This window comes from Chanodichthys erythropterus, chromosome 22 (genome assembly GCF_024489055.1).
Source record: "Chanodichthys erythropterus isolate Z2021 chromosome 22, ASM2448905v1, whole genome shotgun sequence".
Lineage (NCBI taxonomy): Eukaryota > Metazoa > Chordata > Actinopteri > Cypriniformes > Xenocyprididae > Chanodichthys > Chanodichthys erythropterus.
Genome location: NC_090242.1, coordinates 25,418,965 through 25,446,923, shown reverse-complemented (window position 1 = coordinate 25,446,923; position 27,959 = coordinate 25,418,965). Strand labels below are relative to the sequence as shown.

General features: G+C 37.3%; 2 protein-coding genes and 1 pseudogene across 4 annotated transcripts; 2 read left to right on the top strand and 1 right to left on the bottom strand.

Moving 5' to 3' along the window:
* Positions 1 to 306: 306 nt before the first annotated feature.
* On the top strand, positions 307 to 9,667 carry LOC137012076 (hatching enzyme 1.2-like). Of its 3 annotated transcripts, none has more exons than XM_067375089.1 (9): positions 307 to 892; positions 5,943 to 5,961; positions 6,187 to 6,249; positions 6,413 to 6,556; positions 8,017 to 8,134; positions 8,682 to 8,860; positions 8,990 to 9,071; positions 9,166 to 9,293; positions 9,443 to 9,667. In XM_067375089.1, exons 3-9 carry the CDS (start codon positions 6,201 to 6,203, stop codon positions 9,448 to 9,450), a joined length of 708 nt encoding a protein of 235 aa, XP_067231190.1. In that variant the 5' UTR covers positions 307 to 892; positions 5,943 to 5,961; positions 6,187 to 6,200; the 3' UTR covers positions 9,451 to 9,667. The 3 variants fall into 3 exon arrangements, with proteins under 3 accessions (XP_067231190.1, XP_067231191.1, XP_067231188.1); XM_067375090.1 differs by having other exon boundaries at positions 5,943 to 6,016; XM_067375087.1 differs by lacking the exon at positions 5,943 to 5,961.
* Positions 3,651 to 3,767, top strand: LOC137013388 (5S ribosomal RNA; annotated as a pseudogene).
* A 2,484-nt stretch (positions 9,668 to 12,151) lies between the features above and the next one.
* Positions 12,152 to 21,521, bottom strand: LOC137012278 (potassium channel subfamily K member 4). The gene is made up of 8 exons (XM_067375409.1): positions 21,492 to 21,521; positions 18,599 to 18,722; positions 18,169 to 18,430; positions 17,043 to 17,163; positions 16,734 to 16,894; positions 16,214 to 16,400; positions 13,100 to 13,239; positions 12,152 to 12,775 (listed from the first exon to the last, which is right to left on the bottom strand). Exons 3-8 carry the CDS (start codon positions 18,355 to 18,357, stop codon positions 12,152 to 12,154), a joined length of 1,422 nt encoding a protein of 473 aa, XP_067231510.1. The 5' UTR covers positions 18,358 to 18,430; positions 18,599 to 18,722; positions 21,492 to 21,521.
* Between the last annotated feature and the right edge of the window lie 6,438 nt (positions 21,522 to 27,959).

The window sequence follows — 27,959 nt, the reverse complement described above, 5'->3', positions numbered from 1 at the left end:
GTCCTCATGTAGCTTGCTTGCTTGATGTGCTCAGGTTATATTAGGCTATATAAGCTGTGTGGTCCAAAATACGAAAAAACGAGTCCGTATTAATACGACAGAATGCGTTTGTCCCATTGAGCTCAAAAGGCAGAGCTGTAAATCAAACATCGCTTTAGAAGGCATGGAAAATGTCAGTCCTCTCGGTCTTGTGACACTGACCCAACTCACTGCTCTAGGCCTCCCATAGTCAGCTGGTTCCTACAACAGTTTTGGGCTGAGAGCCAGCAGCGCAGAGTTCACAGTGACTGCGGAGAGAAAGAAGGAGAGACTACAATCCGCGTAACCTGATCACAGGGCTGAGAAGAAAGAGAGCGTTGCGTCTCAAAGCCGCGCAGTGGTGTAACGGAAAAGAGTCCCGTGTTAAGGAAATTTTAGGCTACAGTGGGCTATTTTAGGAATGCATCTCAGACAGCATGACTGAAACCTGTCCGTTTTGTGAAATTAACTGAAATGTGGCGTATTAAGAACACTAACAAGAACAAAATACATATGTATGTGTGTGGAAGCAACGGCGTGCTGCATGAAAAACGATTAAAAGGGAAACAGGAAGCGCCGGTGCTCGCGTTGTCATTGAGAACGCGCACGCGACCTTGAATTCAAGGTCATTCCTCGACGCAGCCTACGCTGCATTTCAGCCGCGCTGCGCATTCTGTCTGAGGCTCTTCACACGGAGCTCCTTCACATGCCCTCATCTGAACGCTTCTGTCACAGTTTGGTAGATGTTTTACAACTTTTATCATGAGATCTTTTCCGACGGAGGCTTTTGTGTAGATTTGGTTTATGGCTCTACCACAAAAGGTCACACCTCGGTGCTCTGGAATGCTGACAGAGGTCATGACCCCAGAAACAGGTGGGAGCAACTACATAAATATAATAGCCTCAAAAAGACAACAGCTGGGAGGTGAAGGCTATGCAGTAAGGGGACACTGAATCATTCTCATGTTAAATAACACCTTCTTTCCTTTTTATCAAACTCACAATGAAACACAAAATCATGTGGAATTTTTATTATTTTTTTACTTCAGCCAAAACAATGTGCTGTCTTCACTCCCACAGACAGCTACTGGTTATTTTAAACATGAGAGGAACTTTTGGTGATTTAATAAATTACCCTTTGTTTTAGTGTATGGTAAAAGGGGAATATATATATATATATATATATATATTTTATATATATATATATATATATATATATATATATATATAGAGAGAGAGAGAGAGAGAGAGAGAGAGAGAGAGAGAGAGAGAGAGAGTCATAAAAGGTAGGCCTGTCCTAATGCATAACTGTATGATGGCACGCGTTTACTTGAGTATAATCTGTTACCCATTTCGATCTGAATGCAACACAAAGCATTTTCATATTTAATTAGTATTAGAGTCGTCTGTAACTATAATTAAACCCTCAAAAGAAACGCATGCTGTAATTGCATCATAGTGGAAGCATCCAAACGCACCGCAGCACCATCTAGCGGTGATGTGATTATTCAGCAGATAAGTGGATTGTGCCAGTCTGCCGACTAGTGACGTCTATGTACAGAGTGTCCTCGCGCACAAGGTCATATGTTTCCGTGCACGAAAGTTGAGACATCCGAGCATGTGGCCCAGTTTAAGCTCCTGTAGTGTAGCAACAATGCGATAACAGTGTGCAGTGATGCCAAGACAATCAGGGAGAAATACAAAATGCAAAGAATAACGCAATAAGGAGTGACAGACGCGTGGTGTTAAACGTTTTTATTTCTGTATCTCATGTCGGTCACGAGTACTCAAGGTTGTCAAATAAATTTATGTTCACCGTGTAATGTAAGGTGAATGAATGATGTCAGATAATATAATTAATGTTTGTGTTTATTTTTGGATTTGTGTGCAGGTAAGAGGAAAAAATAGAACAGCCCTAGAGGCCTATTTCTGTTCTGCTGTTGACCAAAATTTAGCAAACCTACTCAATTTCACATGAAAGCAGAGTTGCTGTATTCTCCCTCTGTCAGAACACCATAATCACCATATTCAAATTAAAGTCACCATGAAATCAAAATGACCAGTTTTCAATGGAACATTGCAGTATATAAATGATTTATCTGTATATATTTGCAGTATTTATTATAAATGATTTATCTGTATATATATTTTTTGTTCATGTGCCCTCATAATCTTTAATCAAAATATCTTCCCCTCCCTCTTGCACTGACATATCTTCTCTGATGATGTGTTTACTGGCGCGAGGGCGGGACAACCTGTCACTCATATGAGATCGACCAATAGCAAACCACAATTATCCAACAATCCAATCAATTCCCAATGGACAAAATCAAGTCCCACCCTATATTTCTTGTTCGAGAAGTTGTCTCACGCAAATATGTGACCCTGGACCACAAAACCAGTCATAATTGAGATTTATACACTTAATAAGCTTTCCATTGATGTATGGTTTGTTAGGATAGGACAATAGAGATACAACTATTTGAAAATCTGGAATCTGAGGGTGCAAAAAATCAAAATATTGAGAAAATCACCTTTAAAGTTGTCCAAATGAAGTCCTTAGCTATACATATCCACTCACAAAAATAATTTTTTGATATATTTACGGTAGGAAATTTACAAAATATCTTCATAGAACATGATCTTTACTTAATATCCTAATGATTTTTTGCATAAAAGAAAAATAATAGATAATTTTGACCCATACAATGTATTGTTGGCTATTGCTACAAATATACTCATGCGACTAATGACTGGTTTTGCGGTCCAGGGTCACAAATACATCGCAAAAAGGATGAAAAGACTATTGCAACTTCGGTTTCATCTCGCCTTAATTTGTCTGACCGTTTCTGAGGGTTCAGGAGTGGGACTGATGGTTTCCTATACAGTTCAGTGAAGTTTTGTCTACAAAAGAAAAATGCACAGAAATAAAAAAATTAAATAAATTAAATAATAATTCCAATTAAAAACTAATGTGATTACAGTGAATTGGGACTTCAGTTTTCAAGCAAGTCATTTGGATCATTAAATGAAAAGATTTGAACACACTTTGCTGTGAGGTCTTATTTCAGCTCTTCACAGGGTTTTAAGGTAAGCTTTCAGCACAGGATTATGGCAACCTCACCCACTGAGTCGGATTACATTTGTTTCCTTCACAGTTGCTCAAGATGTTTCAGCTGTTATTCACATGCAAGTTTTTTGTTTGTTTGTTTGTTTTTGATTTTTTTTTGTATCAATCATATATGATGTATGGCCTGTTTCTTCTTCTCACAAAAGAGGTGTATATTCATTTCAGAGGCCATATTAAGGTTAGCAATTATACATCGGCAAAATAAGCCTATTTTTTCCAGCTGAACTTAAAACATGATGAAAATGCATGGTTTACCAACATTATCATATGAAATAGTCTTTTATGCAGCAACACAAACAAATGATGTGATTGGTAGAGTTCAAGTATAGCTTAGTATTCTTTTCAGTAAATCTGGCTGTATGGTTTCAGCAGTATGTATTCTGCGTGGTTTGAAACATTCTGTGTTTATTAGCATTTATATGGAAAAGTAAGAATCTTCTTTATGTAAATAAAGCTTGTAGTATTTTGTCACCTTGGAATTATATGGTTCTATCTTGCTTGTGCCAGCAGCCATATCACCCTGTAGCCCAAGACTGGTTGCCCACTGAAGCTAAGCAGGGCTGAGCCTGGTTAGTACCTGGATGGGAGACCTCCTGGGAAAACTAGGTTGCTGCTGGAAGAGGTGTTAGTGAGGCCAGCAGGGGGTGCTCACCCTGTGGTATGTGTGGGTCCTAACACCCCAGTATAGTGATGGGGATACTATACTTACAAAAAGCACCGTCCTTCGGATGAGACGTTAAACCGAGGTCCTGACTCTCTGTGGTCATTAAAAATCCCAGGATGTCCTTCGAAAAGAGTAGGGGTGTAACCCCGACATCCTGGCCAAACTTGCCCATTGGCCTCTGTCCATCATGGCCTCCTAATCATCCCTATACACTGATTGGCTTCCTCACTCTGTCTCCTCTCTACCAATAAGCTGGTGTGTGGTGGGCGTACTGGCGCAATATGGCTGCCGTCGCATCATCCAGGTGGATGCTGCACATTGGTGGTGGTTGAGGAGATTCCCCCTTCAATATGTAAAGCGCTTTGAGTGCCCAGAAAAGCGCTATATAAATGTAAGGATTATTATATATATATATTATTATTATTATATATCTGACATTTTTGTCAAAATTGAGTTATTGAGTTACATTATCTGATGTGTTTTTTTTAAAGTTGTGTACATTTTAGGACTATTTATTCAGAAAACAATAAGGTTCTATATACAAAGTTGAGCTCTAACCTAAGGTTCTATTTGCGTGAGCCAATTGCGTGAGCCGTCAGCACTTGGAATGCACACAAGAGGACCAATGAGCCAACTCCTGTCAAAATCCACATTTAAACACTCAGAAGCCCATATAGACTCATTTAAGCTTCCATTCTGTCTGTCTGTCTGTCTATCTCTTCTGGCTAGGCTTTCTCAAGCCAGCATCAAAGTTTGTCTACAATCTTTTCAATCCATACTGATCTCTTGAAAGAAAACCATTTTACCAGTCCCATTTTCTGTGGAATGAATTCCTAGTCAGATGAATTGCAGACAAAATATTTAGCACTGCCTTTATGCTTAACTTGATCCAGAAAATAATTATTCATTCTAAAATATGAAAATTTCATTAAATGTAACTTTCTCATACATGTCGACACATTGCTACAACACTTATTTATGTTTTAAAACAAATTTTAAGTAAACTGTTTGTGTTTCTTGGAAATTATTGCTTTAATGTTTTGCAAGATAGAACCTTTTCCAAGCGGAAAGTGATTTTTTAGAATTAGAAGGTTCTATCTGCATTTGACCTGTTCCAATAATCCCCATTTACAAATCTGAGAGGATTTTGATATTATACATTAAGAATACATTTAGGTTCTCTGCCATATTCATGTGAAAGTAACTTGTCCCCCATATTTTTGCTATATGGAATGCAAAATCTTTGAAGATCAGTATCTCAAAACCACTCAGAATGCAGATTGAACCTTATAATTCCAAGGTGGCGATTTATCAATAGCTCTGATGAGCATTAAATGGCTCCTGATAAACTTTTTATATTATATACTGTTGAAAAGTTTGGGGTCAGTGTTTTTGTAAAAACTTTCTTATGCTCACCAAGGCTGCATTTTGTCAAAAGTTCAGTAAAAACAAATATTATGAAATATTGTTACAATTTAATATATATTTTTTCTTAGATTTTAAAGTCACTTACTCCTGTGATGACAAAGTTGAATTTTCAGCATCATTCTTTCAGTCTTCAGTGTCACACGATCCTTCAGAAATCATTCTAATGTTGATTTCTGCATTGAATAAGTTTGAATAGGTGTATATTATAGTGTAAATGAAATTAACTTTTTAGCTCTTATTTCTGTTTGAATTTAATGCAGTAGTATGACCATGTGAAAGCTCCCCTTTGTTGTCATCAAGAATGCAAGATTGCCTAGGCCTAAAGATGCTGTTTTAGTCTATATCTGAAACAATAATCTTGTTTATTATGGGTGCGGCTGATGTAACCTCATGCTAAAAGCTTTTCAGATCTTTTCAAGTGTTCTGTGTTGATTTACACTTTAACCCCAATGCTGGACACTCCCAGATCTTTCTATATAAGAAAAGCTCCTGCTCAGCTCTCTCACAGTCTCATCCTTTTTGAGACACATTGAGGGAAAATGGAGTGTGTATTGCTTTTTTCCATCACAGCTGTGCTGCTAAATCTCTCTCTAGCATTTCCTGCTACGGTACGAGCTGCTGCTTTCAGCATAGAGCATCTTCACTTCATAATTTTCTCACTCACTCACTCACTCACTCACTCTGTATCTGCTCTTTCCACAGGTGCTGCCCACTGATCAAGGCAGGTTTCTGTTCAACCCTCTTACATCCTTGTGACACACAGCATTGCTCATTTTGTATGTCTCTCTTATCTGAAACAGATTTATGCTGCTTTCTGTTAATGAACTGATGGTCTGCTTCAGTTGTGTTAAATAAGGCCAAATACAACATACTTTGGGTCCCAAGTACCAAGGACCACTGATTTGAATATTGAAAGTATGGTTTAATTTTGTCATTCTTTGTTCAGAAATCCAGTCTGAGATGCACAACGTTACAGATATTTTCTCAAGAATTCTGGAGGCAAACAAAGGTGATAGTTATTTACTGCTTTATTATGACAATAAAAAATAAAATAAAAATATTTTCATACTATTTATTTAAGCTGTGCATTTTCATATGCAATTTTCTCTAAGAGAATTGCTTAATTAAATGAGTGAAATTATTCTGACTCTTTTCATTTTGTTTTGATTCAGAGATCATTGATGTGCTTCTGGAGGGAGATATGGCCTTACCCAAAAGAAGGAATGCCATGAAATGCTTGAATGGCACTTACTGCAAATGGCCAAAATCCAAATCTAACCTGGTTGAAGTGCCGTACACCATTGCTAATGACTTCTGTGAGTGATTAAATTCAACACACACACACACATACATACATACATACATACATAGATATGAAGCCTCTAAGTGCCATCTGAAATTTTCTTCTAAAATGATCATTTTTATCAGGCTCCAAAACTTTTGGCTATATATATATATATATATATATATATATATATATATATATATATATATATATATATATATATATATATGACATCCCATTCTGAATCCGTAAGGTTTAATATGGAGTTGGCCCACCCTTTGCAGCTATAACAGCTTCAACTCTTCTGGGAAAGCTTTCCACAAGGTTTAGGAGTGTGTTTATGGGAATTTTTGACCATTCTTCTAGAAGTGCATTTGTGAGGTCAGGCACTGATGTTTTGTGAGAAGGCCTGGCTCACAGTCTCCGATCTAATTCATCCCAAAGGTGTTTTATCGGGTTGAGGTCAGGACTCTGTGCAGGCCAGTCAAGTTCCTCCACACCACATCCATGTCTTTATGTACTTTGCTTTGTGCACTGGTGCGCAGTCATGTTGGAACATGAAGGGGCCATCCCCAAACTGTTCCCACAAAGTTGGGAGCATGAATTTTCCAAAATGTGTTGGTATGCTGAAGCATTAAGAGTTCCTTTCACTGGAACTAAGGGGCCAAAAACAACTCCTGAAAAACAACCCTACACCATAATCCCCCTCCACCAAACTTTACACATGGCACAATGCAGTCAGGCAAGTACCGTTCTCCTGGCAACTGCCAAATCCAGATTCATCCATCAGATTGCCAGACAGAGAAGCGTGATTCGTCACTCCAGAGAACACGTCTCCGCTGCTCTAGAGTCCAGTGGCGGCGTGCTTCATACCACTGCATCTGACGCTTTGCATTGCACTTGGTGATGTAAGGCTTGGATGCAGCTGCTCGGCCATGGATACCCATTCCATGAAGCTCTCTACGCACTGTTCTTGAGCTAATCTGAAAGCCACATGAAGTTTGGAGGTCTGTAGCTATTGACTCTGCAGAAAGTTGGCGACTTCTGCACACTGTGCACATCAGCATTCGCTGACCCCGCTCTGTAAATTTACGTGGCCTACCACTTTGTGGTTTAGTTGCTGATGTTCCCAATTGCTTTCACTTTGTTATGATACCACTAACAGTTGACTGTGGAATATTTAGTAGTGAGGAAATTTCATGAATGGACTTATTGCACAGGAGGCAACCTATCACGGTACCACGCTTGAACTCACTGAGCTCCTGAGAGCGACCCATTCTTTCACAAATGTTTGTAGAAGCAGTCTGCATGCCTAGGGGCTTGATTTTATACACCTATGGTCATGGAAGTGATTAGAACACCTGAATTAAATGATTTGGAGGGGTATCCCAATACTTTTGGCAATATAGTGTGTATGTATGTATATTTATATATATATATATATATATATATTTTTTTTTTTTTTTTTTTTTTTTTTGGTGATTATGATAGATAGTGCTGAGAAGGCAGTGATCGAAAATGCAATGAAGACCATCTCTGCAAAAACCTGCATCCATTTTGTGCCGCGAACCAATCAACTGGACTACCTCAGCATTGAGAACCTACTAGGGTGAGCTTGACCACGTTTAAATAATGCATATACTGTATAAAAGTTTGGAGTCAGTTTTATTTAGCAAGGATAAATTGATAAAAAGTGACAGTAAAGACATTTATAATGTCATAAAATATTTCTATTTTAAATAATTGTGGTTGACTTTTTATTCATTAAAACTCCTAAAAAAATGTATGGTTTCCACAAATATATTAAGTAGCACAATTGTTTTCAACATTATTAATAATAAGAATTGTTTCTTGAGAACTAAACTGGCAAATCAGAATTATTTCTGAAAGATCATGTCAGCTTTGCCATCGCATTAATAAATAGCATTTTAAAATATATAGGAAAATTATTTTAATTTGTAATGATATTTTAAAATATTACATTTTTACTGCATTTTTGATCAAATAATTGAAGCCTTGGTGAGCAGAGACTTTCAAAAACATTACAAAATCTAACCGACCCCAAACTTTTGAATGGTAGTGTACATTTGAAGAGTTTAACCACATGCATTGTTATGCTGTGATAATTTTAGTGTTATATATTCCTTTGTTTACAGCTGTTGGTCTACTGTAGGGAGATCTGGAGGGAAACAGCAGGTGTCTCTGTCTGTACACGGCTGTGTTTCTCACGGGATCATTGAGCATGAGCTCATCCATTCTCTGGGGTTTTACCACGAGCACACCAGGAGCGATAGAGACCAGTACATCCGGATCAACTGGGACAATATTCCAAAAGGTTAGAAGATGTGTGGGAATGTGGACAAATCTCAAATTCTATAGAGGTCTCTTAAAAAAAAACTTTTTTTTATTATTTTAGCGTAACGAAAACCTCAGTAACAATGAACACTCCTTTGCCGTTACATAGAATCTGCATACAACTTTCAGAAGCAGGACACAAATAATCTGAATACCCCTTATGACTACAACTCCATCATGCATTATGGAAGGTAAAACTTCACTCGTATTACTTTTGAAATCATGCGTCAGTACAGATATATAAAGTCTTTCTAATGGGAATTCACCCTCACCCTTCATTTGCAGGACAGCCTTCGCCATACAATATGGGATGGAAACAATTACTCCTATTCCTAACCCTTCAGTGCAGATCGGACAGAGGCTGGAAATGTCTAACATTGACATTCAGAGGATCAACAAGCTCTATGAGTGTGGTGAGCACATTACACGCATGTAGTCTCATATATTATAAATAGTATTTTAGACAGTAAAGACTGCACAAAAGTACTATGATGGCAATGGGATAAAAGTAAAATTTATATATATATATAATATATGTATATATATTTTTTTTTACCTGCAGCTCTGTAAAGTAAACACTCAAGATCAAATCCCAGTGAAATACAGACTGTGACTAAATAAAAGGATTACGGCACAGTGTAACCGAAGTAAATCCTTTCCTTCCTCCTTTGTCTGTAACTTGACCACATAAATGTAATGGACTGACTGCAGTGCTGAATTGCAATAAACCTTGTTACGGGTGACTCCTGATGTGGTTTCATGTTAGTTCCTAGCAGGGTTGAACTCCTTGAATTACTTAACGAGTTATGGGAAAATGTGCACACACACCACAGTCATGAGTAGTCTGAACACAGATTCTCTGTGAAAGCCTGTTTCTGCCTCAGAGTAAAAAAGTCACAATAATAAGAAACAAACTTTAAAATGTGAGATTTGAAGTCACAATTGTGAGAAATAAATTTGCAATGACAAGAGAGAGTAGCAAATGTGAGATTTAAAGTCACAAATATGAGATATATGGCTAGATAAATGGACAATTGTGTGATATTCAAAGTCACAATTATTGGAAATAAAGTCACAATTACAAGACAAAATATAAACTGTAAGATTAAAAGTAACAATTATGAGAAATAAGGGTGCAGTCATGAAAAATAGTCACAATGTGAGATATAAAGTGCCAATTGTAGCTGTGAGACATACAATCGCAATTCTGAGAAAAAAAGTTGCAAGACAAAGTAGCGACTGTTTAAATTATTCATGATTATGAGATATGACAAATGTGTGGTATGAAATTGCAATTAAGGGAAATAAAATTATGAAATAGTCACATTGTGAGATATAAAGTGCCAATTTTAAAGTTGCAATCATGAAATTATGAGAAAAAGTCACCATTAAGAGAAATAAACTTACAACTGTGAGACATACTTGCATTTATGAATAATAAAGCCGTAATTACAAGATGAAGTTGCAGCTGTGGGAGTTAGTCAAAATTACAAGATATATGTTAAAATTAAAGGATTAGTTCACTTCAAAATGAAAATTGCCCCAAGCTTTACTCACCCTCAAGTCATCATAAGTGTATATGACTTTCTTCATTCTGATGAACACAATCAGAGTTATATTAATAAATATCCTGATGCATCCAAGCTTTATTATGAGTATGTAGCTCAAGAGAGTGCATCCATCCATAATAAACGTACTTCATGCGGCTCCGGGGGTTTAATAAAGGCCTTCTGAAGCCAAGCAATGCATTTGTGTAAGAAAAAAATCCATATTTAACAAGTTATAAAGTAAAATATCTAGCTTCCGCCAAACTGCCTTCCGTATTCATTCATTCTTATGAAGAAAGTGTAAACCTCTCACATATTGAACTTATTACTATATATTGAAAATTTTTCGTAATTTCAATATGGAAGGCGGTCTGGCGGAAGCTAGATATTTTACTTTATAACTTTTTTTTTGACACAAACACATCGTTTCGCTTCACAAGGCCTTTATTAACCCCCCGTGTGGAGTACGTTTATGATGGATGGATGTACTTTCTTGAGCTTCATACTCATTGGTCCCGTTCACTGCCATTATAAAGCTTGGATGCGTCAGGATATTTATTAACATAACTCTGACTGTGTTCATCAGAAAGAAGAAAGTCATATTCACCTAAGATGGCTTGAGGGAGAGTAAATTTTGGGACAATTTTAATTTTAAAGTGAACTAATCCTTTAAGTCACAATTATGGGAAATTGGCAGCCAGGTACGAGGAAAAAGAAGATGATCAGGATATAAGTTCAAAATGCAGAGTTTAATAAACATCCAGCAGGTAGTACAGACAAGTGCTAACGTAAATGAGACCAGACAAACACTGAGTGAAGTTGAGGAACTAATATACACATGTGGTTAACTAAAAGACGAACAGCTGATGATGATTAGTGTCCATGGAAACTGATGAGTGGCGGGAAAATTTAAATAAAGGAATACATGTGATGAATGAAAACAAACAAGAGTCCGTGAAAACTAAACTAAGAATAAACACAACTGAATAAGTGTGACAGAGTTAACATCACAATTACAAATTAGAAAAAGTAGCAACTGTGAGAATAAAAGACATTTATGAGAAAAAGTCACATTGTGAGATATAAAGTGCTGTGTGTAATATATAAAATTATAAGATGAAAAAGTAACAATTATGAGAAATAAAGTCCAAATTACCTCTTTTTTTACTTGAGGCAGAAACAGGCTTCTGTAGATTAATGTTATTTATCAGTAATAGAAAAAGATTACAGTTTGATGAACTCAAGCTGTAAATCTCAGCTGAGTTGGATTAGTAGTAACAAGCTATCATTCCTTTATTATTATGATGTTAGGAAAGGAGTGAAAGGCACACCGAATAAAATGACATTGACAGTCAGTGCATTCATAAACAAACGAGTCAGTCATATGCAGTGAACATCCAGTAGATGGCACTAAGAATCTGATCACGATGGCCTTCCCGCACATAATGACTAATGGTCATCAGGCCTCTATCTGATTACCCAATAAAAGTTCTCACTCATGCTGAGGAGTCCAAGACTTGAGAAGACCAGATTCTTTATCTCCTCTTCTCATTTTAGACACATGGACAGTTTCTTTTTTTGTCCCAGTAAAATCTGAGAATAACAGCAAGTGCCTTCACAATGGAGCACAGCATATCCTGAAGCGAGCAATTGCAAAACTTTATTGCAAAGAGGAGGACTGGATCTTTTTTGAGGAACTACAAACCCCATAAATACCTGGATGCTCACAGCTTTGGTACAGGAGGGTCTTTCTTCCGAATGTCTCCATTTGGCGCTTTAATCTCTGGTTCATTTGGACTGGTTTTAGGGGTCTTGGGTTTCTGTTGATCCCTTCTCAAGTGTCTCCTTTGACGTCTCCTTTTAGGCCTATCTTTAGAAGCTGGGTCCGTTTCTGGTATGTCCAGCAAGGGGTCCAGGTGAATCTTCCCACTCACTGCATCTGAGGACTCATCAATATACGCAAGATTTTCCCCAAAGTAATCCAATGGCTGAGAGATGACAGGATCTTTGGGCGAGTCTTGGGGCTTTTCCTCTTTCTCTAATTCTTTTCCTACACCACCGCCCTCTCCTCCTGGGACCCGTTCTGTCTCGGTCACCTCCGATTCTGACTCAGAGCTGCCTTCCGACTCATCCGATGAACCCGAGTAGGAGCCGGATTCTGATACGTTCTCATCTCTCCCGTCCTCTCCGGCTCCACCCTGACTGCCATTGTGTCTGTGGCGCCTGTGGCGCCGCTTTCGCCTGCTGCGCTTGAAAGGGTCTTCGAGTTTTCCGGGTATACGGAAATCCACAGACATGTTCTGGATGTTCTGAGTCCAGTCTGAGGCGTGTGCTCTTAACTCTTCCATCTGAGAGCAGAAAGTAGGGCAGGAGAAATGGAAAGGCTTGAGAGTTATGGAGAGATTTGTATGTCACCAGGAGCAGAATGATTGAAATTTGATACAGATTTTAGGTTAATAGGAGTTGTGGAGATGAATTACGGGTGTGATGGAAAATGTATGGAAGGTTATCATGAAGATAGAAGGGACGGGAATTGAGAGATAAATTAATAATCCCATTTGAGTTGCAGTGCTGTGTTTGACCAGGGATTTTGTCCAGGCACTGCCCTAAACTGCACAAGACATTTGGTTATAAAAAATTAATTTTACATCATGATTTAATCATAGGCCTACCTCAGCTCGGGTTTTTTTGGTAAGAACCAGAATCCAGTTCCCAATCATGGAAAGAATGGATACAAAGTAGGCCAAACCAAACAAAACCCAAAACCACACCAGAGGCTTGTACCAATGATGTTCACCTGCTTCGCCATCACCTAATGGACAAGAAATGTACAGAATACATAAAGATCAAGTCATTTGTTCAAATTAAAAGGATAGTTCACCAGAAGGATAAGGATACTGTAGTTCACCAGAAAACGAAACTTATCTAATCATTGCATCACCTTCATGTGGTCCCAAACCTGTTTGACTTTAGTTCTTCTTTTGAACACAAAAGAAAATATTTTGTCCATATTATGACAATCAATGGGACTTTCAAGCTCCAAGATGGACATAAAGGTAGAGTTAAATTATTTATTTTAAGCCTTTAATTAATTAACATTAATTAATGCAAACACATACAAAAATGAACCAATAAGGTTTGAAATTAGGTGATGTTTCAGGTTTGTGTCACCATACTTGATGTAGTCTGTGTATATGTGCATTGATCAACTGTTTTGATTTGATTTGAGATTAAATAAAAGGATATTCTGATCTGTTCATCGTATGGCTTGGGACAGAGTATACCAGTGAAATTTTATGGTTTAATTTAACTTTGTGTCCTTTTTTGGAGTTTGAACGTTTTGGGTGATATTAAATTTCATACTAAAATTCAAGTTGAAATATTCTTTGAAATATCTTATTTTGTGTTCTGCATGAGTAAGAAAGTCATGCAGGTTTGGAATGCCATGAGGGTGAGTAAATGATAACAGAATTTTCATTTTGGATGTGTTTCTTGTTAAATAAAGGTAAGATGTTTAGCATTGCTTGTCACTTTGGAGTTTCAGTTCCATATCAAATCCATATCAAAATGTCCTGTTAAATAATGCAGTCAATGGTGGATTTTAACCATTGATAGAATATTTAATTCAAGCCATTAAACACCCACCTCAAGATAACTGCAATGGTTAGTTTTTGTCATGTTTCGTGGAAGAACGTGCCATGGTTAAATGAGGGTTAACATCTTAAACAAGAAGTCAAGAGACAAGACAGTTGCTTATAGGTGTAAATCTTATGTCGGTCACTCTCAACATCACATTGGAGAAGACAGATGAATTGGGAATCTTGTCAGAAAGATCAATCTACTTTGAGTGTAAACTAAACAAGCCGCGCGGGTATAAATGAACAGCAGGTGTAAGCACTTATCAGGTTTTCACTGAAGAGCCGAGCAGGTGACCTGGCACCCCAGCGGTGGTACGGCATCTGTGGTGACGGGAAGTGACGTGACGTCTCCGTTCCCTTCTTCAGGGAACTAGGGTTACATATGTAACCAATACATTCCCTTTCAGTCTGTCACTCTCGACTGAAAGGCAACGTCGAATTGGGAATCCCTACCAAAGCACCACTGATGCTGCCCCTTCCAGTAAGCCTCCTGATCCCTCTGTGCCTTTGGGAGATGGGACAGGGCTTAGGCACAGAAGGCGATCACTGCCCACTCAGTGAACTTGGATAAAACTGGGAAAGCATGCCCTTCTAGGAAAAGGAACGGCGCGGAGGCTACATCCTCCACAGGAGGTTGTAATTTGATGATACACATACGGACTAACCCCGTAGGGCCGTACTGAATATGGAAGTCTCTGAGGTGGCTCTCACCCAGATTCGGAGGACTACAACTGGCAGAGACGGCAGAGCAGACTCTGCCAAGGGAAAGACACAGGCTTCTGATTAGGAGCTATACCGTGGACAATACACATATATGATCCCCTCAGGGTCACTACATATGGGCACCCATCCTAACACCGGCTTTCAAGAATACATCGAGTGAAGGCCTGGCGCCGGACACTCTGCCACATCCGGCTGCTGAGAGTGATGGAGGAACTCACAGGGTTTGCCCTCTGGAGCAATATAAAGTGCACATTAAGGCACAGCAAGCCGACACTAGGCCAGGGCCTCTCAGTGCCTCTACGTGTTTGAGGTGAGAACACAGGAGGATACTAGCTCAAAACGAACCCTCTTAAAACCTAGCAGATGTGTTATGTGTAACCCAGCCTTTCCTTTCTGCTGGCCTCCGTAACAGACAAAGAGCTGGTCTGAGGCCCTGAAGCATTGAGCTCGGTCCACGTACAGACGCAGAGTGCGGACGGGACAGAGCAAAGCTAGGGCTGGGTCTGTCTCCTCCGGGGGCAGTACTTGCAGGTTCACCACCTGGTCCAAAAAAGGGAGTGGTAGGAACCTTGGGCACGTAGCCGGGCCGAGGTCTTAGTGTTAGAAGAGGCTGGTCTAGGATATGGGGGAATTTAGAAACCGAGTTTTATTGGCATCTTCATGTCTGCCACACACAGCCACTCCTGGACCACCTAAGTGGATGTTGCACATTAAAAAGCCGTCCTGAGAAACCAATCATCCAATCTTGACGGCTCGGGACACAGTGGAGGATTCCACATTAGCCTGATCCTCTCGGCGGCCCGGACAAGCATAGGCATGAACTCAGGGTCTGACTCGGACAATGTTACTGTTTCCGAAGGAGGGGAGTGCCGAAGGATAGACTGACGACCAGATGTCGATCAGACCTCATTGAAGATGCCCTCACTCACTAGCCGTGAAAACAGCTGTTTTTTTAAATGCTCTGGAGATCCCGACCACAGCTGAAGTGCTGTCACACCAACATGAACAAAGAGTCTTCTTCCTGAAGAACTGGCTCGAAGAATAACTCTTGTAGATTGTAGAGCAGAAAGCAGTTGAACCAACTGATCTGCACTTGCACCTGATGCACATTTAATACCCATGTGACTAGGCATGGCTGTCAGATGCAAATATCACATGCAAATGCGCATTTGCTAGTTTAGTTTTTAAACTAACAATCAAGTAGATTGGTCTCTCTGGCGAGATTCCCAATTTGTCGGTCTTCTCCAACATGACGTCTCCATTCACTTGTTCAGGGAACAAGGGTTACATATGCAACCGAGATGTTTCATTCAGTTTGTTCTCAAAATGAAATGCAAACTACTTATTAAACTGTTGCAAAGCAAATGAGGAACCATTACATGGAAAACAAGTGAGGAAACGTTTCAGGATTTCATCCAGTGGTACCTGCAACATAGTCTCCAAAGCCCACTGTTGTGAGGGTGATAACCACAAAGTAGGCTGATTCTAGTAGAGACCAATCTTCAACCTTCTGGAAGACTAAAATTGGCACAAGGATGAAGAGAACACAGCCCAGCAGGATGGAGAGCAAAGCGGTGATGACACGGACAATGGTTGGGCTCACCTTCCACTTCTGAATGGAGAAGATAAAGAAGACTGAAGAAAAATGTCCTGAGAATCTTGAAATTGTGACAAAGAGCCAGGAATGTATATGGACGCCTATCAATGTTTCTTGTAATCCTTTCTTATTCTGAACTTTATTTTTTACTCTGAAGTGGAAATGTGACATGTTTGTCATGTTGGCTGAAAATGTTTTTAATCTAAATCCAAATGTTCAGTGCTTTTAAACTAAATCAATTCTTTATCTTCATGCTATGTCTCCCAAGTCATTCAGCAAACTCTTTTTTTTTTCTGTAAATGTTAACAATTGTCCAGTGAGATTATGTTTGTATTCATCATCATTTACCCATAAAAGAGCTTCAACTTTAGCAATGGCATTCCTCAGCGACGTCCCCAGATGGTCTCCAGCGGCACCCAACAGAAATCCAAACAAGGGAATGCCCACCAGTGTATACCAGATACAGAAGAACTGACCCCACGATGTCTTTGGAGAGATGTTCCCATAACCTGGACCACAGACAAACACTTGCTGTGATCTGATGTCAGATATATTTAGACATTTCACAGTGCCAATGATCCCCAGAATGCAGAGGCCAGGCCAGGCTTTGACTTAAACATGCAGGTGTGTTCAGCCAGTGATGTGGCAATCCCATACCGATGGTGGTGATAATGGTGCCACAGAAGAAGAAAGCGCTGGCCAGGTCCCAACTGGTGCTGAATGTGGCATTGGTGGAATTGTTGGGGTCAATTCCAACACTGATAGCCTTTGCCACTATCTATATAGAAACAGTGGAGTGTAGAGAAAAGATATTAGACATTAAACGCTGGATGATGTTGTTTTAACTTAATAATACATGATACAAGCCAATTTTGCAAGGTAAAATAAGAGTTTTCTTAACGTTAATATTTAAGTGCTGTTCGATAATAAAATAATGAAAATAATCAACAATGAATTTCATTATCATATAATCAGGTCTGTGTGTTGTGCATGGAGAACTCCATCAGAGATGTAATTTTTACAGTAGTGTAACATTTCTATAGAAATTTCTGCTGCAGGAAAAGTGCAAGATGTCAAAAGCAGGAAAGAAGTTGAAATTAAACTATAAAATGCTTCAATGCTTTCATGTTGGTTGCCCTGTCAGGTTTGTTTTTGTTTTGTGCTTGAGCACATAATAGTTGCACATAATAATATATGCTCGTTTTGACAATGTCCATTAAATTTAGAAACTTAAAGGGACAGTTAATCATTTACTCACCCTCAAGTTGTTCTAAACCTGCATGAATTTCTTTCTTCTGCTGAACACAAAAAAAGATATTGAAGAATATGACTTCCATGGTATTTTCCCCCAATCAGTTGGGTCCATCAACTATTTGGTTACCCATATTCTTCTTTTGTGTTCAGCAGAAGAAAGAAATTCATACATGTTTGGAACAACTTGAGGGTGAGTAAATGATGACAGAATTTTCATTTCTGGGTGAACTATCCCTTTCATAACAAAAAAGACAAACGGACAAAGCGAAATGATGTTGGCTAATAATGTTGCAATAAAAAATATCAATATTGTTGGGTGTTAAAATTAGGTTTTTAAATTGCCAATAAATAATAGGGATTTAAACTTCTATCCAGTGTTCTCATTTGGAAGAGAACACTGGATAGGTAACATGGATAGGTAACCATAACATTTGTTTTTCTTCTTTTTTTTTTTTTTAAATCTGATTAATTGAAGTAATTCTTGACCAAATTAATTGATTAAAGAAGTGTCAGTTTCAACAATACTTACCACTATCAGGTTCTCTAGGCGCTCAGGATCTACACATGTGTAGTTGCCTAGAAACTCTTGACGGGTGGTTTGCAACTGGACATGGTGACTTTCCTCATACGGGGCCTCCAGGGCATTGAACACCAAAGCCCCCATCACTAAGTACAGGAGCACCCCAGTGAGGACAAAAAAAAGGGTGGTGGAATGCATAGCTGAACGTCTGCTGGAGTCTGTTTGTTTTTTGTCCTTTCCACTTCTGGTGCTTTACCTCCTGGGGACGAGACTGCAGTGCAAAACCAGTCGAACCCATTAAAGAAAGTTGCAATCACTTCACAGTGAAAGCTTAAGTGTGACCACAAAACAGCTTTGCTCTAACCCATTAAAGCTGCAATACTGGTGATGGGTCAACTACTTTCACAATTTTATGCAAAGAAAACGTTCAATCACAAACCTGTCCTTTTCCTCCTCCTTTTTCCGGCTTGTCCAGCTCCTTCTGTGGCAATTGCTAAGTATAGAGTCTCTGGATACGTATCCACACGGAAACCCCTCGTCCTCGTGATCTGATTGAGGGGACACTGAGGGCAAGTTTTCAGAAATATAAATGAAAATCAGTTCCAGAATGTTGGGACATTTTTTAAATTTGAATAAAATGAAAACTAAAAGGCTTTCAAATCACATGAGCCAATATTTTATTCACAATACATAAATAACATAGCAAATGTTTAAACGGAGAAATTTTACACTCTCATTTCTCATTTCAAATTCGACATCAGACATCTTCACACTGTTTTGAAAAGAAGAGGAGATGCTACACCATGGTAAACACGCCCCCGTCCCAACTATTTTGAGACCTGCAGCAGGCATCAAACTTGAAATGAGCTCATTTTGTGCATAAACCTGTAAAATTTCTCAGTTTAAGTGAAAACATTTAGTTTTCATTTTATTCAAATTTAAAAAACGTCCCAACATTTCTGGAATTCGGGTTGTATATATATTTAAAAAACTTTTTTACATTTTTTTTTTATTGGAGTATATTTTAAAATGCGATTTATTCTTGTGATGGCAAAGCTGAATTATTATCAATGTTGAAAATGTTGTACTGTTTAATCTTTTTGTGGAAACTAATACATTGTAAATCATTCTTTGACAGAAAGTCAAAAGAACAGAATTTATTTGAAATAGAAATATTTAGTAACAATCTAAATGTCTTTATTGTCACTTTTGATCAGTTGAATGAATCCTTGCTGAATGACCCCAAACTTTTGAATATACATATTTTATAAACTATACATGAATTGTAAAAGTCTATTTTAAGGTCCTTTTGCTGATTTAAATGAAACGACTTTGACGGCTCGCTGTCAAGACATAAAACACAAAGCCCTGGTGCCCAATGTGAAGCTGCTCTGAATACTTGTCTAACTTTAAACAAATGTATTTTTGGCTTTTGGTGGTCAGTTATACTGACAGCAATCACAATGAGGGCCAGGTGGCTCCCGTCATGTCACAGAAGTTGCACTTTCACGGCCAACAAAACTCATAAAACAAAACATATCTGTCTTCTGTGTTACTGAACCGAATAGCAACACCATACCATTAACCAGCTGTTATGCAAACCAAACCTAATAAACAAGACATAGAGATGAATTTGAGACACGAGGACAGAACAATTCACTCTCAGAACAATTCTAAAGATGATTCTTGTCAATACGGAAGATGAGCTCAACTAAATGCCGAATCAAATTACAGAAAGTGAGAGTAAGAAGCACTTTAGAGTCTGTGAAGGGCGTGTAAAGTTGTGGATAAAAGATTATGTGAAGGAAAAGTATCATGAATAAGAATTACAGCTTAGCAGTTATTGATTATTAGGTAACACTTTAGAATACTATTCTGTCATTAATAAATAACTACACAGGAGTAAATGAGTAATGCAATATTAACACCACTATTAACTAACAAGGAACTCTGATTACTGAATTAGTATGTAATAGTCGAATGTGGTAGTTCACTATTAGCTAATCAATAACTACTATTTTTTTTATACCTCCCAGAGGACTACTAACTACTATATACAGGTTCATAATTTACATGAATAATGCATTGCGTATAATAAATTCGAACGTGAAGGTAACCCACTAGTAATGACATAAGTATTACCAAATCCAAGTATTGGATAGTATGCATTACTAAATAATATGTTAGTTTGGATCAGTAGTGAAAAGCATGATAACTCCCTTGTAATGACTGACGTAATTGTAAGCTTTTGAGGTTTTGGATATTAATTCCTTTCAATGGATTTATTTTATAATATATATTACAAAATGTAAAAACACTTGTGTTTTTACTTCCCCCTACCTGGCATTTATTAAAAATACAGTTCAAAGTTTCAGTTAATTCAAATATACCTTAAAAGCTATTGCAAAAACATGATGATACTGAAATTTAACTCTTAATTTGAAGGACATAATTCACATCTTCTAATTTAAGGTTTTGAACTTTAGAACCAACATAAAAGCCACGTATAGTCCTTATGACAACATTCCCATGTGACAACTAACCCTAGTCTCCCATATTTATATCACATGTTGTGTGACCAAATTATTTAATAGTTCTCATATTTTTATTTTATAGTATCAAGAGATATTTGTAATGATATACGCTGTGGGTTATATTGAGGACAGTATTTATGTTTACGAGTGTACGGCTAACTTCTCATGTGCGTGCAAATGTGTGTATGTGTGTGAGATCTGAGAAGCTTCAAATGTCAGAAGGCCAAAATGTCTGTGGGAGTTATTGAGTTTAGAGTTTGATTTGGAGCACTGGAGGATCTGCTGACTGCGTAGTTGCAAGCTCACTATAAAAAGTGCTCTGGTGAACCAGCAAATATACAGACATTCAGGCAATTAGATCTATGAATTAATCAAACCAAATGCAATCTCCCCAAAATATAGCCTATATCTAATTACACCCCCATGCAAGTCGATTTCACAGTACAGTACATTGTGTATAACTTCCAATTACTGTTATATAATTTGCTTGTTGGCAGAGGCATGCGTAATTTTAAAAATCAGTTTTGTGAGAACATGATGTTGTAATACACATCTTTATAGTTAGACAGTCCATTTGGCTTGACTCAGTACACTAAATTTATAACTTAATAGCTGCATTTTCATGCACAATAATTCAAAATGTATGCAAAACACATTAGTGAATAAATCTTCCAAACAGACCACCACATAACCCACCAGGATGTAATGTGGCAGCAACGTTTGCTCACATTAGCACTTAAATTACAGAATGAATCAAGAACAGATTCTTACACACAAGCTCTCAAGCCCATCTCCCACCTCAGAGCAGACGGTCCAGCATGTCCAGAGAACTGCAGCCGCAAACTGCAGGATTCCTTCCAGAGGGTGTGTAAGTGTGTGTGTGTGTGATGGAGAGAGACTGTTGCTGAGTGTCCAAGAATGAAATGGTACTCAATCAGACAGAGGCTGAGCTGAGAGAGTGAGTGTACGCGAGACTGCCAGCATGTTTGTGGGGTTAGTGGGGTTTGTGTGTGTGTGTGAGAGGGTGGGATCAGCAGAGCAGGGAAGGGCTATACTACAGTAAAGGATGGAGAAAGAGAGAGAGGAAATAAAGAAAGAAAAAGGGAAAGGGTGGGGTCGATGCAGAGATTCTGAGCTTGATCAGCTAATTGGTCTTTCCCTTTGGATCATTTGCTTCCTGGCCCGGTTTATCCCAGTTTAATGGAGGGGTTCCGTTCAGAAGGAAGGTTTACTTTCTACTCGGAAATGCCATTGAGGGGACAAAATATGTGCATAAACAAAAGAAACAAACAAAAAAATGACTTGTTATAAAACATTCAAATAGGTGATCCTTCTAGATGATTCTTTGGAAACACTTTACAATAAGGTTATATAGATTAACATTAGTTTATGTAGTATATTACTGTTCATTATTTATAATCATGTTCATTCATTTATATGAACCCAACTAGAACGTGGTTTGAAAAACATGAATAACTTCTACTGTGTGTGTATATGTACAGTGCTGGGTAGATTACTTACAAATGGCAATATAATCTGACTACTATTGGATTACTTTTAGATTACTTTTAACCTAACTCGAATATCACATTGATTTGAACAGAATAACTAATATAGATATAAAAATACAAAGAGAAAGAAAATATATTCCATCATGAAGTGTTGTAATGTAAATATTACATTATATTCTCTGGGGTAAATATCAAAGAATTTCGGCTGACAAAAAATTTTGATAATCCCTGCGTTGCATGTAAATATAAAATGACATGAATTTGTATATTTGAAAGACAAAAGCCACAGCAATACATGATTAAATGACTCACTGAGTTATAATTCAAATAATAATCAATGTGTTTATTAGGAGTTGATTAGAAATGCAATGTTGCAATGTTGATTTACTGCCATTGTCAGAATAACATGTAATCATGTAATCAATAAAACAGTAACTGTAGTCTGATTACACATGAATATTTGAAAACATAATGGCCCGGTTTCACAGACAGGGCTTAGAGACTATAAGCCAGGATTAAGCTTTAGTTCAATTAGGGCATTTAAGTATATTTTATAAAAGTGCCCTAGAAAAAAAAAAAAAAAAAACACTGAACAGTGTGCATCTTGAGACAAAACAATGGCACTGAGATATTTTAAAGCCGCGCACACATTTAACGATTGTAAGGCCGATTATAAATGTAAATTGATACTTATGACTGATCGCACTCAAGTGCGTCCAGTCAGAGCCAGTTGCGTTCAGTCTGCGATTACAGTCGGTGTTCAGATTCCATGTTTAAGTATTAAAATCTGCTTCAGTCGCAAGAAACAATCGCTGTGTGTTGAGCTCAGTCTTAGAAATGTTTTAGTTAGTCGTTAAATGTGTGCCCGGCTTATGATATGTCATTTTAAGTTGTTTTCAGTTAAAACAGCTCAAACAAGTCTGGGACTAGCTTAAGCATTGTTTGTGAAACCGAAGTTAAATAATTTAATTACAAGTACTTAACTTTTGTTATCTGATTATGTAATCCAGATTACATGAAATCATTATCACCCAGCACCAGGGTTGGGGAGGAACGGAATTTTTAAAATACAAAATTTGAGTAACTGTATTTTATTACAGTTACATTTTAAATGGGTGATAAATCAAATTACTGTTACTTCTGAAAAGTATTTTAGATTACCAAAGTGATTACTTTGAATTTTAATGTCATTTAAACATTAATGTAAACTATGATGGGCAATTAATGTAAACAGTTGGTGATTCTCTGACTCTGACAGATGCAAAAGCATCCTAAACTACAGTTCTGCTCATAAGTTTCATACCCCTTGCAGAATATGCATCATTGTAATAATTTTAACAAAATGAGAGGGATCATAAAAATCGCATGTTATTTTTATTTAGTATTGTCCTGAATAAGCAGTTTCACATAACAGATGTTTACATACATTCCACAAGACAAAATGACTGAATTTATAAAAATTGCCCCATTTAAAAATGTACACAAGTTATAAAGTCAGAATTGCTTGAAACTTGAAATTCTGACTTTTTTTTCTCTCGCAGTTGCGAGTTATTATCTCACAATTCTGACTTTTTTCTCAAAATTGAGTTCTCAGAATTCTGACTTTTCTCAATATTGCGAGTTTATATTCTGACTTTACAACTCGCAATTGCGACTTTATATCACGTAATTATGAGAAAAATGTCAGAATTGTGAGATAAAAACTCACAATTACCTTGTTTGTGTGTTACATACTTATTAGTATTCCAAAGTATTCTAAAGTATTTCGATTAAGTTGGGTAATATAATGAAATAAATTTCGTTACAATTTTGTAATTTGTAGTGAAATACATTTTAAAAGTAACCTACCCAGCCCTGTTTTTCATTATTAATTAATTATTAATTCATATTCATTCTTAATTCATGTCCATTCATTATGACTATACATTAACTAATTTACAGGGGTTTTTTTATGTTGTTGTTTTTTTACAATCGACCATTTCTCAATACTTGTGTTTTTTCAAAACTCTTCAAACAGTAAGCACAACAGAAATCAATGTGGGCTAAGCTGTGGATCATTTATCATTGCTTTGGCACAAAATGCATTTAATGATTACTTCTTTCAAATTACATTTATTCTTTTCTCACTTGGACACAACAAATGCCAAAACTCAATTTGCACATGCTTACATACCGTTTTCAAAACTTAAGTTCAAAACAACTGAATAAGACAGAAATATGCTGCAGCGAACTACAGTATTGTAATGAAATATATTCTGAATCAAAAAACAATCAAATACTATCAAAGCAATTAGATGAAACTCAACACCTACGCAAGCATTAGTCTTTCAATTTCATTTTCATCCATTCAAAGGGGGAAACTTCTGAATATTTTTTTTTTTACTTTTTTGTAAACATGGTTCATGTAACATAACCTGCAGTAAATTATAAACAATAGAGAGAGTTATTTTTGTTTTGTTAAGAAATTTTACAAAAGAAAACACTGTAAAATGCTATATGATGTTAGTATTTTTAGGTTAGTGTTTTATATCAGACAAAGTGTGTATGCTGGGTTGATTGAATGAGTTGATTTGAGAAGTGTTTTGGTAGATTTAGTGCATTCTGAATGTGAAATTAACTTCTGTGCCAAGATGAGACATGGTTAGGAGAACTGTGTGAAGAATTTTGAAAAAATTACCGTATTGAGAAATGGGTCCTATAGCGATTGTAAATAAACATATTTTTTAAGTCTCACCTCCTTTGCTTTTTCTCTCCTTCTGTCACATGCTTCCCATATGCTTGTGTCAGTTTCAGAATATCTAATGTGTAACTTATAGGGAAGTGCAGCTGTAACATTGCAGACATTGCATGACTCTCTCTGAGCTGTATGCCAGCGGCCACATGCTCACGCTGCTCACAGCGCAGACCTGCCAGGGATGTGGTTACACTTCTCATGATAGTCACACAGGACCATTGTATATGTATCACCACCTTTACTTAATTTTATTTGGAAAAGATTATCAGTCTTCTCGAAAACAATGAGGTTTTTGTGTTTGAGATAAAAAGCTCAAAGCCAGAGGGGAAAACACTACAGTTGTGTAACATTAATATACTACAGCCATCACCAACAAGGCCATTACATAACCAGATAGTGAATCCATCAGAAACTCTCTATTATTCATGACCATGTTATCACAAGGCTACTAATGTGGCTGTTGCAAAGAAAAAACAACACCATCGCTTCAGTTAGAGGTCTCTGCATACTCGTTGCTGGCTTGTGCCCAAAACACTCCTCTTCACACCAAAAAGCTTGACTTACAGGGTCATGTCAGCAGCCAGAGACTGCGTTAACAAGTATGGGAAAGATTATCCCCCTGTGGCACTGAAATAGTGTAATGAGTTAAGTGTAACATTAGCGCTCATTTGGAGCTCACTCAACAGGCACAATCATAATTAAATGGTCGCACGTGCAGGTCAGCTGTCAATTTGCTGACAGAGATTCTTTCACTCAAATCAAAGTGACAGTTTACATGTTTATCTGAGCCCTTTTTGAGGTGTAAGAGGATTTCAGCATATGCAGATGAAAACGGTGGGTGTTAAAGCTTAGGTCAATTTTTCAAACTTCTTCACACAGTTCCCCAAACCAACCCTCAGCTTGTCACAGCAGATAATTTTACATTCAAAATGCACTGCCTACCAATACTTCATACATGTCTCAACTCATTCTTCCATAAAAAATCAGATTGTCAACCAACAACTCAGTTTGTTACTTATAAAACCCTTACAACAGACAGCATTATACGTTTTCTTTTGTAAAATTTCTTTACAAGACAAGAATGACACTCTCAACTGTTCACTGCAGTATATCAAAAGTCCCTTTAAGACAGGTTATTTCACTCGGCGGCCATCTTTGAAATGCCTCTCGGGCATTCAAGTGCAGCTCCTATCTCTTTGAACGGGGAAAAATAAAATTCTCCAAAGCTGTTTGCCAATCTTTCGATTAAATTTTATATTTGAAATCACCAATGAAATCTAACAACAAGTGTCTCATAATTTTTGTTTCTAAATGCTCGAATCATGACAAAAATGTTATTTTCAGGATGGATCAAGCTACTGCGCATGCACAGACCTAAATGCGCATCTCTTGTGTTTCATTTTAGCTTGACTGTTTCTAGAGGAACCGGAGCTTCTAACGGCCGCTGCAGTGGCATGATGACTTTACCAATCGCAATTGGCTCTTATTTAGAAGGCGGGACTTATTCCCTCATTTGCATTTTCTCACATTCAAAACAATAGAGTACCTCAGGGATTACGTGTTTTTGTAGACGAACCCGGAAGTTAGCGGGTTCCCTCGTTCGAAAGCCTATGCATTTTTCCCATAGATTTTTGGAAAATCGCAAAAAATAAGCTCTGTGTTTAACAAAGGGTTATGACACTTACAAATTTTGTCTATCAAGATAATCTTTACAAGTTAACACAACATTTATAGATTTTGAAGCCTAAATAAAGTCGTCAGATATAAAAAGCTAACAGTAGGCTATAAACGGACTACAGCACACAATGGTCGCGGATCAACGTCGTCACCACCATGCTTCCTCAAACTTTATTTAAAAAACAACTTTTTTAAAAACATGCTCGCTGATTATGATCTGCGCTGTGTATGAATACTTATCCACTTTTTTATGAGAAATACTGTCCAAATGTCCAGTTTTTAATGATGACGTCTAAAGTCCCCGCCAAAGGAAATAGTCCCTTTTAGCAATTTGTTAGCAACCGCCGTTTTTAAGACACAATAAAGGTTTAAAAAATCACAAGTGGGTTATAACTGGTGTGTTTTATGTCATAGATCAAAATCTGAAAATATTTAGAGGCTTTGTTAACCACAGACCTTATTTAAGGCGATTAAGCAAAAACCCATTCAAAATACACATTGACTTCAGGGCTATGAAACCACTAAAATGCTAACTCACTTCCGGGTTTTGTCTACAAAAACACATCATCCATGAGGGACTCTATACGACTGATGCGTCTTGTGTTATTCTATAGTCTTTAAATATATAGTCCATGTTTATATAAAGTACAAAAGTATTCCCTTTTGTATAGATGGCAATGAGATTGAAAGGCTAACACTTGTGTAGGTGTTCAGTTGATTTTTTTTTTTTTTTAGATTCAGAATATATTTCAAAATGGTATTACTATAGAAATATAACAAATTCCTATTTTATTTTTGTGTAATGTTAAGTTTTGAACTTAATTTTGACAGTTTTAGAGTAAACGTACAAATTGGCCTGTACACGTATAGAGATTTTAGGTGGTGGTTGCGTCTAAGTGAGAAATGTATTCATGTAATTTATAAGATGTAGTCGCTGAATGCATTTTATGACAAAGCAATAATAAATAATCTTCTGTTTAGCCCAAATAGACTGATGTTGTGATCACTGTGTGAAGAGTTTTGAAAAAGTGAGCTAAGTATTGAGAAAAAGAAAAAAACCAAAACTGTAAAAGTCATGTCAGTTATTTCAGGGTGTGATGTTACATCCAAAACACCATGCATGATAACCTTTGATCTTTACTCCGTCTATATGACAGTTCTCTTTATATCTTTTTTATGACGACTGAAAGTGATGATGCACCGAGTTCCTCTGGAATATCAACAACTATATTATATCGCAGTGGACAGATGTCTGTAACTCTCTCAAAATACATGATATCTCATTTGAGCTACAAATCCCCTGTCATAATTTTGATTAATTGAATAGTAATTTAATATTTTTTA

What these genes read in the sequence shown, in the direction of transcription:
- LOC137012076 (XM_067375087.1), top strand. Translation starts at nt 823, where the DNA reads ATGGCTCTACCACAAAAGGTCACACCTCGGTGCTCTGGAATGCTGACA. An exon ending in CACCATTGCTAATGACTTCT is followed by an intron (nt 6,557 to 8,016) that starts GTGAGTGATTAA and finishes TGATTATGATAG; the next exon opens with ATAGTGCTGAGAAGGCAGTG. An exon ending in TCCATCATGCATTATGGAAG is followed by an intron (nt 9,072 to 9,165) that starts GTAAAACTTCAC and finishes CTTCATTTGCAG; the next exon opens with GACAGCCTTCGCCATACAAT.
- LOC137012278 (XM_067375409.1), bottom strand. Translation starts at nt 18,357, where the DNA reads ATGCATTCCACCACCCTTTTTTTTGTCCTCACTGGGGTGCTCCTGTAC. An exon ending in AAGTTGAAGCTCTTTTATGG is followed by an intron (nt 16,401 to 16,733) that starts GTAAATGATGAT and finishes TTCTCCATTCAG; the next exon opens with AAGTGGAAGGTGAGCCCAAC. An exon ending in CCAAAAAAACCCGAGCTGAG is followed by an intron (nt 12,776 to 13,099) that starts GTAGGCCTATGA and finishes TTCTGCTCTCAG; the next exon opens with ATGGAAGAGTTAAGAGCACA.